Source organism: Choloepus didactylus, chromosome 7 (genome assembly GCF_015220235.1).
Source record: "Choloepus didactylus isolate mChoDid1 chromosome 7, mChoDid1.pri, whole genome shotgun sequence".
NCBI lineage: Eukaryota > Metazoa > Chordata > Mammalia > Pilosa > Megalonychidae > Choloepus > Choloepus didactylus.
In genome coordinates, this window is record NC_051313.1 from 154,046,106 (window position 1) to 154,061,445 (window position 15,340).

A 15,340-nucleotide genomic window follows, 5' to 3' on the forward strand; every position below is an offset into this window, starting at 1 on the left:
AAACAATATCTCAACTGTATCTTAACTGAGGTGTAAGTTTGTTCCTTTGTCTGAGCCATATGTTCATTTTTCCTAGTGTGAATTATGGTTTTCTGTCGGCTAGGCATCTGGTTTCTTTGATTGCCCCCTTCAGATTTTCCCAGACCAGAATGGGCTCCTGTCTCAGAGGTGCAGTGTCCTGTATCAGGTTTCCCTGAGGGTGTGTCTTAGAAGATTAACGGACTTTCCTCTGAGACCTTTAGCTGCTGTGCTTTTCCTAACCTGTCCAGCAGGTGGAGCCAGTCAGCCTGTCGCTCCCCACTGGTGTAAAGAGGTGTGGTTCCTTTAATTTTCAGGTTAAGTTGTTTCTGGATTGATTGTTTTCCCTCAGGCCCTGGGGTCTGAGTTCTCAAGGGAGGGCCAGCCCTAGAGCTGGGTCATACCTCCTTCCTCTTAGGGAAGATACACCCCTAGGAAGTTATCTTCTGCATTTGAATAGCTCCTTTGTGTCTCTGACTCTGGTAACTCTACCAGTGTCTGGGTCATAGTGCCATGAACCGAAAATGGCTGAGGCTCTCTTCACTGAGCCACTCGGGTTGAGAGAGAGAAAAAGGGAGAGAAAACCCATTTTCAGAGCCAGTCCACGACCTTCCAGCTTCACCCATCGGTCAGAGACATCAGTCAGTCTCCTGGGCTCCCTTTCCCAGGGCACAGGTGCCTTCTGGCTCTCTAAGGTCAGTATCTAAAAGTCTCCGTATTTTTTTTTTTTTTTTTAAGTAATTTTTTTTCTTCCCGTTAGCCCTACATCTTCTTTACTGGGACTGACCTCAGGGTAGTTTGCTGCTTGTTAGGGGTTTGTCTATGCTTTTACCTTGTATTCAGCAGTCCACATTTGTTAATTAAAACCCCAGTTGGAGCTGGGCTGAGCTATATTCGCTGGCTCCAGGGATGCTGCTTTGTCCTACACTGAGGCCTTGTAGCTCAGCCTGCCGTGGGGGAGGGGGCTCCTGGCACGGTTCTGCAGTTTTTACTTACAGATTCTATGCTGCAGTCTCAGCATTCTACCCAGTCTGGGTTGGTGTACGATGTGTAGACAGTCATGGTTGTCCCCCAGCAGTTGTTCCATATTATTTACTAGTTGTTCATGGTTGTTTATTATTTGCTCAAGGGAACTAACTAAACTATACACCCTTCTGTGCAGCCATCTTGCCCCTACCTCTCCTTGGTTTTAACTATAAATATCCTTATGATTTCCCTCATGAAGTCTAGTTAGGAGTAATTAAAAATTTAACAGAGCTCACTTCAGATCTTCAACTCTTCTGTGTTTTGTACTTCTAGCTTAGCTTAATTTAGCCCCAGGTACAGAAGTTTCTGAGTTTTTATGTAAATACCCTGATAAGAAAGTGTTTTCTAGAAAGAAGCTTTTATTTAGTGTAGGCTTACCTTGGTTGTAGAGTTTGAGTACTTCTGTTTCCTTTTAAATTTATGAATTCTACCAGCACTTAAAATTTTTTCCCTCTAATAAAAAATATTATTTTTTTGCTTGAGATTTTGCCTTGTTTTGGTCTCTAAGAGCCAAGTCACTAACTTTGTTGAAAGGAATAGATCCTGAATTCAACCGACATAAATATTTATTGAAGCTATTTCTATCTTAGTACAGACATCTTAAACTTAGAGGATATTTTTTACCCAGGGATTTTATTTTCACTGAAGTTGTCATTAATCCATGATATCTGTACCAAAAAAAAACAAGGTTATTTCAGTAACTTTTAAAAGGTGACTTTTGGGACCAAGCTGACATGGAATGTCATTGTCTCAGCAGAAGCAAATATGGTATTTATTAAGGTTTGAAAAAAATTAGTCTGTTTCATGTGTTAGGGGTAGCACAGTATAAGGAACAGTTTCTTTTAAGGAACAGTTTAGGAAATCCTTACTTGGGACTTGTGGTATAAAATTTTAGGAGAATTTTTTTACTTATATTCCTTTATAACCACAAACTTTTTCTGGAAATGCGCCATATTACCTTTCTATTGAAGCTTGCTCTTTTTGGTTAAAGTTTGTGTTTAACTTAAGTGGTAACTTCTTTATGGGACCTTCCTTCAGGACTTTTTAGGGTAAAAATTTCCTTTAAAATATATTTCTTTAAAATATTCCCTTTTTTTCCAGAAATGTTCTTTGGGAAAGAAAAGAAGGAATAAATGAATATGAATATGGTCTAGTTTGCCTTGGTTATTATTAATGTTATCATATATATAATTATGTACTAATTTATATGCACTTTAGTTTTTTAAAATGAAAGTTGATATATTTGGGCAACCTTGCTCATTTTCAAATATATTTCTGAACTCTTAGTTATAAGAAACTTAGTCCATTACTTTCAGGGTTTATCATTGTTGAATCCTATTTCACTGAAATTCTTTTTTGTTTTCATTGATGTATTTTCTCATCTTTGCCTTTGATTAATAATTCTTTCTTGTTTTCAAGCCACAATGAAGTTTTAACTGTTAGTTTATTTAATTCAAATTTACGTATCCAACTCTACATCCTTACCTTTTCCGATAGTATAGAACAGTGCTTCTGCACTTAAAATGTGGCAAATGCAGCTGAGGAATGGGATTTTTAATTTTTATTTGATTTTAATTAATTTAACTTTAAATTTCAATAGCTGCAGGTGACTAGTAGCTACCAGGTTAGACAGTGCAGATGTAGACAATGTAGTGCAAGCATTCATGATAGTATTTGTGGTAGTAATAACAGCTAAGACTTAGACAAGGCTTACTAAGGGTCAGGTGTTATAAACATTTTATACATATTTAGTCCTTACATACTTTATGAGGTTTGTGGTATTATCTCTGTTTTGTTGATGAAAAATCTGAAGCCCAGAGAGATGAAATGAGCTGCCTAAAATCATATACATATTAGGTGGCGGAGCTGGGATCAAGGTTCAGAACTCTGGCTCCAGACCCGTGCCCTACTCCACCGCATCCCCCGCTGTGTGCAGATTTCAGTTAAGGAACACCAGCCCCCAGCACGCAGTCCAGATTCCGGTCAGCCAGTGTGGTTGCTGAAATTACATAACTATCACACATTGCTGCTAGCTCTTCAGTCCCCATATCACTTGGCCTTAGGAGATGTTCGTGGTCATTATTGCCGGATCGTATCCTTCCTGTCTACACCACTCGGCACACATGGACACAGTCAGCAATGTGGACTCTTGGTCTCCCAGTGACCTGATTTATCTGGTTGCATTTTACAAAAATGGATAATCAATAGAGAGAACTGGCCCATAAAAGTGAAATGCATTATAAAACAAAAAGTGATAAACCCTATAAGTGAAATTCAAATTGAATGTAAATGATGTTCTAGAAGAAATAGCACTCTGGGTGTGTTGACAGTGCTGCCGCCGTTGGGGAGACGATAGATGTGCAGCCAGGGGGTCTGAGGGAAGGGGAACTTAACCCACATAAGCGAGGAAAGGGCTGTGTCAAAAAGGAGGAAGACAGCCCAGAGGGAGTGATGCTGGCAAGGAGCTACATGGAAGGAACTCTCCAGGAGCTATTTCACAACACCAAAAGTCCAAAGGATAGCACCTTGGAAGCTGATCCAAACTTAGAAAAAGTTCTTGGTTTCCATATCCACTATTGTAATTTTCTGTTGATTATTAAGATTCCTTTGCTTGTTTTTGGCTCACAGGGTCAGTTTTTAATCCTATGTTACTGTCAAAGTGAGGCTGCCTGCACTGCACTGTACCTCCTCTCTAAGTAGAAAGAATACTGGATGGGTTCAGAAGGATGATTTTTAGTCTTTGGTCTGTACGCATTTATTGAGCACATGTTCAGTCTATTCCAGGGATATGAAAATAAACTTGCTATTTGTCCTCCAAGAGTTCATAATCTGTTGGAAAATATAGACAAATAAGCAAGTGATTAAATTATTGTATCCTGGTAATCCTGTGGCATGCACAAGGGGCATCTGACTGAGAAGTATTGTGGGGAGAATATTGGGGAATGGTCACTGGAGCCTTAAAGAGGAGCAGGAAGTAGCCAGGCAAGCAGAGGTTGGTGAGGGGGACCTGCTTGCATGCAGGTGTGCTCCAGGAAGCGCAAGCAACATGGTAAGAACACCAGCCTTAGAGAGGAGGCTGGAGGCATTCCAAGAGCCATAATCCGGAATGACTAGTTTGCAGAAATGAGAGGTGAGGCTGCACATGACATGCTGTCCATGTGGGATTGTGGAATTTGTCTTTGTCCTGAAGACTTACATAAGGGAGTGATGGTATGACATATTTAAAGGACATTCTGCTAGCTGTGTCGAGAATGGATTAAAAGGGAGCTAGATTTGAGGCAGTGAGTAAGACCAGGCAGAGTGTATGATTGTGATGTAAAGGTAGAAGTGGTGAGGACTTTAAACCAACACTGGTGGTGAAGACACTGTGAAAGAGGAGAGATGTTGAGGAGATGAGGTAGGCAGTGTTTGGTCACTAATTAGTTGTGGGGAGTAAGAAAAAGGAAGTAGTTATTGATGACTTCCAGATTTCTGGCCTCACATGGGAGAAGGAGCAGCTTTGGGTCACAAGAAGAGGAGTAGAGAGAAAAAGATTTAGTTCACTTTGTGACATGTTGAGTTTGAGATTTCTGAGGCTCATACCAGTGCATGTCTTTCTAGTTCTTATCACTTCCTCACTGTGTGATGTTGGGCAAGTTGAATAACCTCACTGTGTTTCAGTTGCCTCTGTTATAAAATGGGGATAATAACAGTGCCTATTTTATAGGGTCATAAGCAAGTTTAAATGAATTAATACATGCAAAGTATTAAGAAGGGCATGTAGCATAGAGTGAGTGCTCAGAATATGAGCCATCATTATTATGTCTTGTAAAAATATGTTTAAAGATTAATCTTAAACTAGTAGACACATCTTGAGCTACACATTTGGGAGTCACCACCATAGAGATTTAGTTGAATTAGCAGGATTGAATGATCTCATTTTACGGTACTGTGTGTGAAATTAAAAGAAAAAACCAAGGATTTAGAACATCAAGGTAAGAGTTCAAGTTTGTAAAGAAGAAGCTGACTTCCTAAGCCTTAATCAGTGTTGTGATAATTAATAACTGGTGTTAAAAACAAACAAACAAAAAGCTACCCAAAACGTAATCTTAGAAGTTGCCAATATCCAAAGTGTTAAGTAAGTACTCCCGCTGTGGTTGATTTCCCACTATCAGTTGATACTGCTGAACGGAGCTTGCAAAGAGACGCTAGCAGCGGGCTTTTGCCAGCCGGTGTGAACCAACTTCAACACAACGCTTACTTTTCTCATCCACAAAATTCCAGTTCTCTGGACTTTGTATGGATTTATAACATTCCAGTGTCAGAAACAGTGTTGTAAGTGAATGTTAAATACTGTTAATGATGCTGTTAACATAAGATCGTTGTGTTATAGGTAGTGGTCTATCCAGTCATTTTCTAGAATCTGTTAAGACCAAGTGACAGACGTAGGTTTCTTTGTGGTCCTGGTTTTGCTAGGAGTTTAAGGATAAGTTTTAAAGTTATCTTTGTTTTCCAGTTGCCTTATTGTTTCATTTTCTACTCTCATTCAACTTGCCTGTTTCTAGGATAAATTGTGGTGTGTGTGTGCCCATCAGGCTGAGAGCACAGGGAGCACAGGATCACTTCTGTGATCTACTATCTGAAGCGTCAGTTCCAAGAAAAGGACCAGTAAGGTCACTTAGAAATAAGAGAGAGCCTAATGTTTGCTTTAAATAAACATGCATGAAATTATAAGTCATAATTAGAATTATGTGACTGTTTTGTAGATGACAACTTTGGGCTACATTTTCATCCTTTCTTCTTTCCCCCTCCCTCCCTCCCTCCCTTCCTCCCTCCCTTCCTCCATTCTTCCCCTCCCTCCCTCTTTCTTTCTCTCTTTCTCTGCCTTTTTCTCTTTCTTTTTCTTGTTTTCTCTTTTTCTTGCTTTCCTCTTTCTCTCTTTCTTTCTTTCTTTCTTTCTCTTTCTCTTTCTCACTCTAACTCTCTCTCCTTCTTTCTTTCATCCTGGAAAGCCAAAGTCGTGGTTTTTATGACCATGGGGTCCAATTAAATTTGTTGCGTGGCTACACTCTACTCTCAGACCCCCGCCAGCTATATTAGAACTGTGTGGTGTGGTGAAGATGGGGTGAGGATGAGGATGGACTAGCATATGAGCCTGCGGAGGCCTTACTGATGGTCTTTCTGCAGTATCAGGTTCATGCATGTGGGACACTGCCAGTATTCATGTTTTTGTTTTCTTATTAGTAGCCCTAGAGAATAAAGACATAAAATGCATTTTGTGAGCTACTGGTGATTTTAATCTGCCTGTACAAATCCTAGTTTTGAGTGCTCTCATTTATTTAATAACTGGATGTAATCACCCAATTATCAAAGAGTTACGGACTTCCAAAATTTTATTGAGTGCAGTAACATTTACAACAGAATAATTCTTTATAGGCAGAAATTGTCTGTAAATTTAAATTATAATTTTATAATTTATGGTATCTGTATGCGTAAATTAAAATTCTCCATATATAAGCACGTACATCTCTTTAAATTAAAATTATAATTTTATAATTTGCAATTTCTATGTTACCTATAAAATGTTTATATTTTATTTAATTATAAGTAGATTTTCTCTTTGCACTTATTTTCATACTTTTTAGAGGAGATAAAATTGTCAGTTGATAGTTTTTTACTACCTTATAAATAAGATGAGAAATTTGTAATTTTGAACTCTTGTACCCATGGTACAAAAAAAAGTGCTTGGGAAGTTGACATCTAAAGCCCACATGAATAATTAAAACTTGAAAAAATTCAATCGCATTCACCTGTCTATTCATTTCTAAAACCTCAGTTTCTGAAGTTTATATTTTGTAAATGATGAACAAATACTTTATACTTTTATTTGAAGAAAAAATGTTTTAGCCCTAATCAGATTTCAGATATTCATTTATCCATCCTGATGTGCTTTGGTGGCAAGAGGAGAATATATTTTTTCTCATCTTACATGAGAAATTTAGTATTCTGCTTTAAATAGCATGTGGTGAAAACAAGTCTCTTGAAAAAGCAAAGTTTTTATATCAGGCCTTTAAAATTTCAAGAGAATTTAAACATTATTTAGATAAAACAATTATTTTACAAAGACATCTTTTAACATGATCAGGCCACCCACAGTGTTGACTAGAGAATGTGGTGTGCAAGCCACCCAGTGAGACTGATGTAATTTCTTCATCTTTGCTTAAAGTATAGTCACTAGACCAGATAATGTAGAATTTTTTTTTTTACAAGCAGCAATCAAACAACTCAAAACAGTTTATCCTTTTTGTCCCCTTTCCTTGTGGCTAATTAAAAATAATTCACAGGTTGAAAATTTTCAACTGTTTTTGTATGTAGTAAATTTTGCTTTAGATAAAGCAGTTCTTTCATTACTGTGATTCGTATAGTTTGAGTTCTTTTTAAATTAAAAAAAAGATGAAATGTCTAATTCACGTATAGTTTTATAAGAGTTAGCTGATTTTAAAAATACTTGATGATGATAGGTTAAAGTTTGTAATTTTAAATTTCTTTATGTAAGATCCTCTGCCTGCTATATTAGACAGATAATTCTACCAAGAAATAGGGTTTGTTTTAAAATATTTCTTTTAAGCAACTCTTCTGAAAAGAAATATTTTCCTCATTTTATTTATTATCATGTGTAGATACCAAATCCATAGAATTTAACTAGTGTACTTTTGTGTGTAGTGAATTAATGAAAGAACCCAAGAACCCATAATTGCTATAAAATTTGGAAAAGTAGCTAAAATAAATGTAAGTTCACATTAGAAAATTTATTTGGAAATGGTAAATATGTTTTTTTTTTAAATTAGATACTGTTTTTCACATACGAAAAGACTTAACTTAGCAGGCAAAATGGGAATTGTATTTTAGCAAACCGTAAAAGATCTCTAGTATACCTAACTTTTCAAAAATACTCTGTGTTTTAATGTAAAAGTATAGTAGCAGTCTAACCTCTTCTATCAAGAGCCCAGTTATACATTGATTAAAATCAGCTTTTATCTGTTTCTTTTTTCCTTTTAAAATAGGAGCAAGTAATACTGCAGACACATTATTTCAAGAAGTATTAGGTAGAAAGGACAAGGCAGATTCCACCAGAAATGCACTGAATGTGCTTCAGCGATTTAAGTTTCTTTTCAACCTTCCTCTGAATATTGAAAGGAATATACAAAAGGTAGAGTACATATTTACGTACCTATGGTTACAGTTGCCTAAACTTTAAAGCTTTGTTAAGATGTTTTTTTACCTTAACCAAATGTCCTCATTATGCTTTATTGAACGCCTTCAAAATGTTTCTTTTTTTTTTAAAGGGTGATTATGATGTGGTTATTAATGATTATGAAAAAGCCAAATCACTCTTTGGGAAAACAGAGGTGCAAGTTTTCAAGAAATGTAAGATTTGTTTATTACTTTTAGATGTTCTTCTTTGCTTTTACAGTAAGAATGTGGAGTGTATTTAGCAAAGAATGTTGCATGCATTTTAATTTTTGTTTATATGGTGTACTCTTTAAAATGTAAAGCAATTGCTTCAAAAAGTAACTTTATGGCTTTTCTTACTGCGCTGTAGTGAAAGTGAACAACTACAATGATAGGTTAGTCTCAGCTATTCTTTGCTGTTTGTTAACCCTGGTGCTATTAAAAAGTCTTTTTTACTGGAAAGAATAAATTATGAATATTTTATAGGGATGGAAACCTACGTTTCGATCTTTCCTCTTCAGAAAGCCAATATGTTTAAGAATTCCAACACTACTCTAAAGCAACTTTAACAACTTTTTAAATTGTTACAAAAAATAAGAAAAGCTTATTTAAAATTAAAATTAAATTGCCCTAGGGTTAAGCCTTAACAACTAGAGGAAATGTCACAGGCTTTATTAAATTTGAATATAAAATCTGTGAGGGATCAGAATTTTTTTTTTTTTATTGTGGCAAAATTGGCATTCAGTGAAATGCACAAGCCTTAAATGGTACAGCTCAGTGACTTTTGACTAATGCACTCACCCATGTCACCCACACCCTCCCAAGATATAGAATGTTTTCATTACTCCAGAAAGTTCCCTTTGCCCCTTTTCACTCAACCCCTGTACCTCCCCCACCAAGGCAACCACTGTTCTGCTTTACATAATTTAATTTTACATTTCCATTCTGTAAATGTTATATATTCTTTCCTTTTAAAATAGATTATGCTGAGGTAGAAACACGAATTGAAGCTTTAAGAGAATTACTCCTGGATAAATTGCTTGAGACACCATCAACCTTTCATGACCAAAAACGTTATATAAGGTAAACCTTTTGCAAGTATCTTGATGAATCACACATATCTGTATGGTGCTGGATACCTCATTAACCCTTAAAGTGAATTTAGGGGAACTTAGGAGAAGTTTATGAAATAGAAACTTGAAAGGGAAAACAAATAGCAGAAATTTAGGTTATCTATTGTAGGACATCAGAATTCTTTTGTGTACTAGTGAAATTAGGGTAGTTCTGGAGTACTCATACTTACTTTTTAAGGGTAAGAAAATCCTGTTGTTTGGTGAAAGGAAAAGCAGCCCTGTTGTCTAGTCCCTTTTCCCCTGCTGTGAAGTGAACTCCCTTACCTGGTTGGATGGTGGGTGTTGCACCCTGTGGGGACCCTGGGTCCATGAAGCAGGGGCTCCCTGTATGTGACCAGCTGAGTTAGAGTGGAACACTGTCACATGCCGAGTGGGAAACTCTTCATGCCATGGGAATGTGCCAGGGCTCAACAATAGAGGAAATTCTGGAAGATGTCAGCCTTAAATAGAATATCTGTCTGATTTTCAAGCCTTTAGTGATCGGTACAATTGAAATAAAGTTACTAAATGGGAATACAAAAAAAAAAAAAACAGAAAAGGCAGTAATATTAAGAGATGGATCTCACAGGGAATGAAGAGAAGGCCTCAGAAGAAAGCAGTGCAGCATAATAATGGGTGCTAGCTGTTTACTTTGGGTAACTTAATGACATCTCTTTAGTTTCTTCATCTGTAAAATGGACTTGGTAACATGATCTATATTATAGCGTGGTTGCAAAGACAATCAAGAATACGTTTAAGGTTTTGATGCAGCACTGGATACATAAAAAGCACTCAGTAAGTAACATTCCTAGAGTTAGAGATGGTTTGTACCAGGTTTGGAGAATTATAATGTAAATTACTAGCTTTTTATATCTTTGATTTAAAAAATATATAATCTTGATTTTCTGTTGGGATATTTTGAGTGGCCTTTGCTCTCGGATTAAACTTTTGTTTTCCAAACGTAATGATACGTTAACCAGTGGAGGTTGTTGAATATTCAGTAGTTATACAATTATAATAGATCATGTAGTTATGCATTTTGGGGTGTGATTGGCATGTGACTATTGAAAATGTTTTGGGGGACTGAAGGAGGGTTCAGCCGTGGAAGCCGGCTGCTTTTGCAGTTGTGGCGGGACCAGGGTCCATGCCCAGACCCGAATTCCCAGTGTTGCTGGAGTGTCAGCAGAGGGCACATGGTGCATCCTGCCTGTCGGCACATCCGTGTTGCCGAGGAGACAGTGAGAAGATGCTTCAGCAGTGGCATGGGGAGCACAAACGTGATGGTGGCTGTACTGAGACCCACGGTGGGCCTGGGTACCCTGTATATCACCTCTGCTCCTCAAAGTGCCCACTCTGCAGGTGAGGAAACTGAGCCTTGGGCTTTTGTCCAACACATGCAGCTAGGGTAGGACTTGTGTTCGTGCAGTTTCAAAGCCTACCCTTGCTATTCTCTAAGCTGCCTCCACAGGAAAGAAGGTACTGGGGAGATTTTCCTTGCTTTTAGAATTGTAGAAATTTAAAGCTTGAAGGAAACCACGCATAAGCTATTCAGGTGCTTTGTTTTACATGTAAAGAAACTTAAGCAGTGAAATGCTTCTATATGGCAGTTCGTAGAGTCAGCTTACTGGATATCATTTAAAAATTGCTAGCCATCAAAAAAGATGCATTCAAATATTTAAATGCTTTTTTCCCCTCTGATTTTAAAGGGAAAAGAACAAGAACATCAACAAAATTTTACTTATTTCTTAATCATTTTATTTCCAATGCTAACTTTGAGAAGACACTGAGCAGTTCCATTATCTGTTTTAAATTACATTTTTAGTCATTAATACATAGGCAAAATGACGTCAGGACCAGATCACATATCTGTTGGGAGCTGAGGTTTGTGGTGATGGCATCTGGGCACCTAGTGATAGATAGAACTGTATCACCAACAAAAATGCATCTATGTTCATTTTCTCAGATCTTTGGAGCTGCACATGGTTTGAGTAAACATCACATTACTACTCCGTTGTCCTACCTGTGTTCACCATTTCATCCAAAGATCATTCTCCCCATTTTGTTTTGGTGCTGGCAGGCAGCATACCACTAGGTTTTAGCAAGAAGCAGAGTTCTGTATACATCTTTCCATGTCAATGTGGTCCTGTCCCTGGTCTTTGTTAGAAAATTGTCAGACTATTTCTGAAAACTTTCGTTCTTAAATGCTAAAATATTGAGCCTCTAGTCACCATAATTAACATTCTTTACTTTCTTTTTCTAACAAAAGCCTTGTTTAAAAATGTTCTTTGAAATGCAATTTTAAAAGAAACAGCAATAATATGTATCATTTTAAACAAAATCTTTTGAAATCAAATGACTTATTTTGAAAAGCTAAAAGAAAAGAGGAAACTTATTGTATTAAGTCATTAAAGAAAAGTCTGAAGCATAAGTCCTTTTGAACTGAGACACTGGTATTTCTGAAAGAACAAGTTTATCTTTATAAAGCTCTTGATCTAATGCCCATGAATGAAATATGAAGAGACTTATTAAATTTTGCAAGGACATAGTCAACATACTAAAGAAACTTAAAATTTAAAATGTTATTAGGTAAAAAAGTGCATTGATTTCTCTTAGTACATTTCTCAAAAAAGAGCCGTTGTAAAGGATGATGTACTTTCTTATTCGTCTGTTAAAAAATGTAAAGGATACATCTTTTCTGAAAGAACTTGACTATCTTTTACTACTAATACCAAATACTCTCACTCTACATAAGTGAGAGTTAGGAGAAAGGATTGTGGGAGTATTTGGAGGCAAAACCAACCTATCTAAGAATGCTGAAACAAATTATTCCTGCAAGAAAAAAATGAAATCCCATGTTCTTTGGGAAGAAAAAAGCATAGTATTCTTATATTTATACTTACATTTTATATTTATATTTATACTTCAGGTGTAAAAGAGGAAGCCAAGCTAAATTTAGTTAGAGTTTTCTTCTCGGGATGTTATTCTCCTATATGCAGGGAAATCCCTAGTGACTTCTTAATATGGTTCAAGTTCTTCCTTTGAATTATGTGTCCCTTTCCAATGCAGAATACTATTTACAGCTCTAGGGAGGAGGGGTAGGGGTGGCTCTCCGGGCTGCTTCCAGAGCACCCCTGACTGTCTTAAGAAAGCGGTGGAGCAGGATGATCAAATGCCCAGCTCCCAGAAAGCAGCCTGCTTCCATTACCGACCTGTGAAGGTCAGGGTCAGTGTGCATAGTTCCTCAGTGGAAGGTCATATTTCTTCTCAAGCATTTTATTAGTTGCCAACTTATGATAAAATGGACTTATTCCTTCTTAATTACCTGGTAATTGAGATGTAACAGTTAAGTATGAGTATCCATTACTGGAGAAAAGTAGGAGAGAAGCACCGGATATATCCCTAAGTGATTAAGAATGGGCTAGGGGTAAAGCTTGTAGCCGTTAATTAAAATTTATCACTGAACAAAAATCTTCAACCGCAAAGGAATGGATAATAGCTTATTTAAGAATAATAGTAGGATAATAAATTCATTTGGACATGCTTTTGGAGTGGATAGCATTGAATTTAGCTTGTTATATTTATATTTCATTAGGGCTAATGGCCAAATCTTGTTAAATATTTGATAGAAAATTTTCAAATGAAATATATTTCAATTGTATATTTTGATTTGGGTATTTTTATACACACAAAAAAAGACCAAGTATTTTCAGAACTATTTAAGAACTTAGGAAAAATACCCGTCTTTACTGTATTTTCTAGATAACTTTTTTCGAACAGTCACGAATTGGAGTTTAGACTTCAGAGATAAGTGTGTGTTGTCACCAAATCTCTTCATATAGATAAACGGGCCTTAAGTTTGAATTGTCCCATGTTTAGATGGTCACAGAAAGTGTCACACTGCCATCTAGTGGCCATAATTCATACTAGAAAGGAATTTTTTAAGACGCTGAAATTTAAAAAATAGTTCACCAGGCCTCCCTCTGCTAGACTGCACCTGTGTTTTATGTAACATCTCCTAAGTAGTAACACTCTGTGAGCTAAATGTAAATATAAAGAATAGTTTTCACTAATTAGATAGGATCCTTGCAAGTTTGTCTGTTGTTCTGGTTGTCTTTTTAGAAGTTCCTTAACTTTTTAAAATTAAATACAGTTTTATTGTTGTTTGTTAACTGCATGAAAAGAAATTTGAATATACTTCATTGAAAATAGAACTAAATATTAAAGACTAGAATTGACAAATGCTTTACTAATTGATTATATTTTGGATTTTTTTTTTTCCTTAACAATGATTTTAAAATATGCTAGCTTTTGGCCTCATTTATAGCTCTGTCAGAAGAAGCCTCTTTGTCAACCTTGGACTTGCTTTTTCAGGTACCTGTGTGACCTCCATGCATCTGGGGACCCTGCGTGGCAGTGTATTGGAGCCCAACACAAGTGGATCCTTCAGCTCATGCACAGCTGCAAAGAGGGCTACATCAAAGACCTAAAAGGCAAGTCAGTGTCTCTTCCAGTTTACTGCCCTATCCCTTGGTAAAGTTTGATTGTTAACAGACTGATCACTTAATTATCCTTTTTTTTTTTTTTTTTTTGGCCATAGGTTAGTTAGCATTACATCTAAGAGTGAGAAACAGAATAGGGAAGAGAGAAATGCTTTTAATGAGTCTTTTCCGATTGCTGATGTTTATACTTCAGGTATTGATGAATTTTGCTTGAGTAAACAGTCAGATTTTGGGGGAGGCAACATAATGCTGTGGACGTGATACAGTCCTTTGGGATTCTTCATTCATTTTCTTGTCACATCTGTGTTGAACCCCTACCATGTGTGAGGTACTCTGCCAAGTAGCAGATAGACAGTGGTGAACAAAGCGGGCACAGTCCTTGCCTTCATGGATGTGCCATGTGGTAGAAGAGAAAGGCATTGGACAGGCAGCAAAGTGAAAAAATAAGATAAGTGATAGGAAAATAACAGGGTCTCCTGAGGGAGAATAACTGAGGAGAATGCTTTAGCTAGCTGGTTTCGGATGGCGGATGACGTCTCAGCAAAGGCTACATACTATCTAAGACCTGGAAGAAAGAGAAGTAGCCTGCCAGGCAGAGTCCAGCCTGGCAGAGGCAGTACCTTTGCAAAGGTAAAGAAGTCACAGCTGCATTTTATTGGCTTTTTTTTTTTTTTTGTATAAATCTGTCATTCGACAAATATTGATAGTATTGAATGCCTTCTCTGGGCCAGGCACTGTTGGGTGCTCAGAATAAACTGGTAAATACACCAGGTAAAATAGTGTAGGGTAGACAGGTAGGCAGACTATTAGAATGTCATGTGCTACTTCTAAGACTGGGAATGTGCAAAGTACTACAATAGCAGTTAGGAACAGCATCTGATCTGAGTTTTCAAGGTCCTTGAAGTGACATTCTGAGATCTGGAAGGAAGTACCATCTATTGTGAGATCTCAAGGATATCCCAGGAAGAGAGGATACTGCTTCAGGCAGTAGAGAACCTTGTGGATTGGCTGGAGCCAACAATGAGATGGAAGTGGAGGGTGGAAGCTGGGTTAGGTCAGGCCAGGCCACCACGGGCTCCGTCAGCTATTGTAAGGAATTCGGAATGTATCCAGAGGGCCTTGCGGGAGCCATTGAACTATTCTCATTGGGGGAAGACATGATCAGAGTTACTTTTTAAAAGACCAGCCTGATTTCCCTGTGGTGAGTGGATTAGAGGGAGCAGGACCTGGAATAGTAAGGCTGCCCTGTTGGTTTGTGTGCTTGCTCACTCAGGCATCCCACCTGGGAGAGTGGTGGTGGGAATGTGGGGAGGGCAGTGGATTCTCAGTACTGGCAGGACTAGGGCTCTGATGGGATGAAGAGGAAGAAGGGATGGGGATAGTTCCCAGATGGCGCTGTTAGGACACTAGTGCCATTGAGTTAGGGAAAGTGGGAGAGAAGATTATGGATTTCCCTTTTTTGGTCAACTCTGT

The 15,340-nt window shown here is 37.4% G+C and overlaps 1 protein-coding gene across 3 annotated transcripts in view; it reads left to right on the forward strand.

Moving 5' to 3' along the window:
* EXOC2 (exocyst complex component 2) overlaps positions 1–15,340 on the forward strand; it is a 249,277-nt gene that overhangs the window by 80,660 nt on the left and 153,277 nt on the right. For all 3 annotated transcript variants that reach the window (XM_037844489.1, XM_037844490.1, XM_037844491.1), the window contains 4 exons: positions 8,088–8,233; positions 8,370–8,451; positions 9,237–9,339; positions 13,740–13,858. In XM_037844489.1, the coding sequence (XP_037700417.1) occupies positions 8,088–8,233; positions 8,370–8,451; positions 9,237–9,339; positions 13,740–13,858 (450 nt within the window). The remainder of the gene's footprint in view (positions 1–8,087; positions 8,234–8,369; positions 8,452–9,236; positions 9,340–13,739; positions 13,859–15,340) is intronic.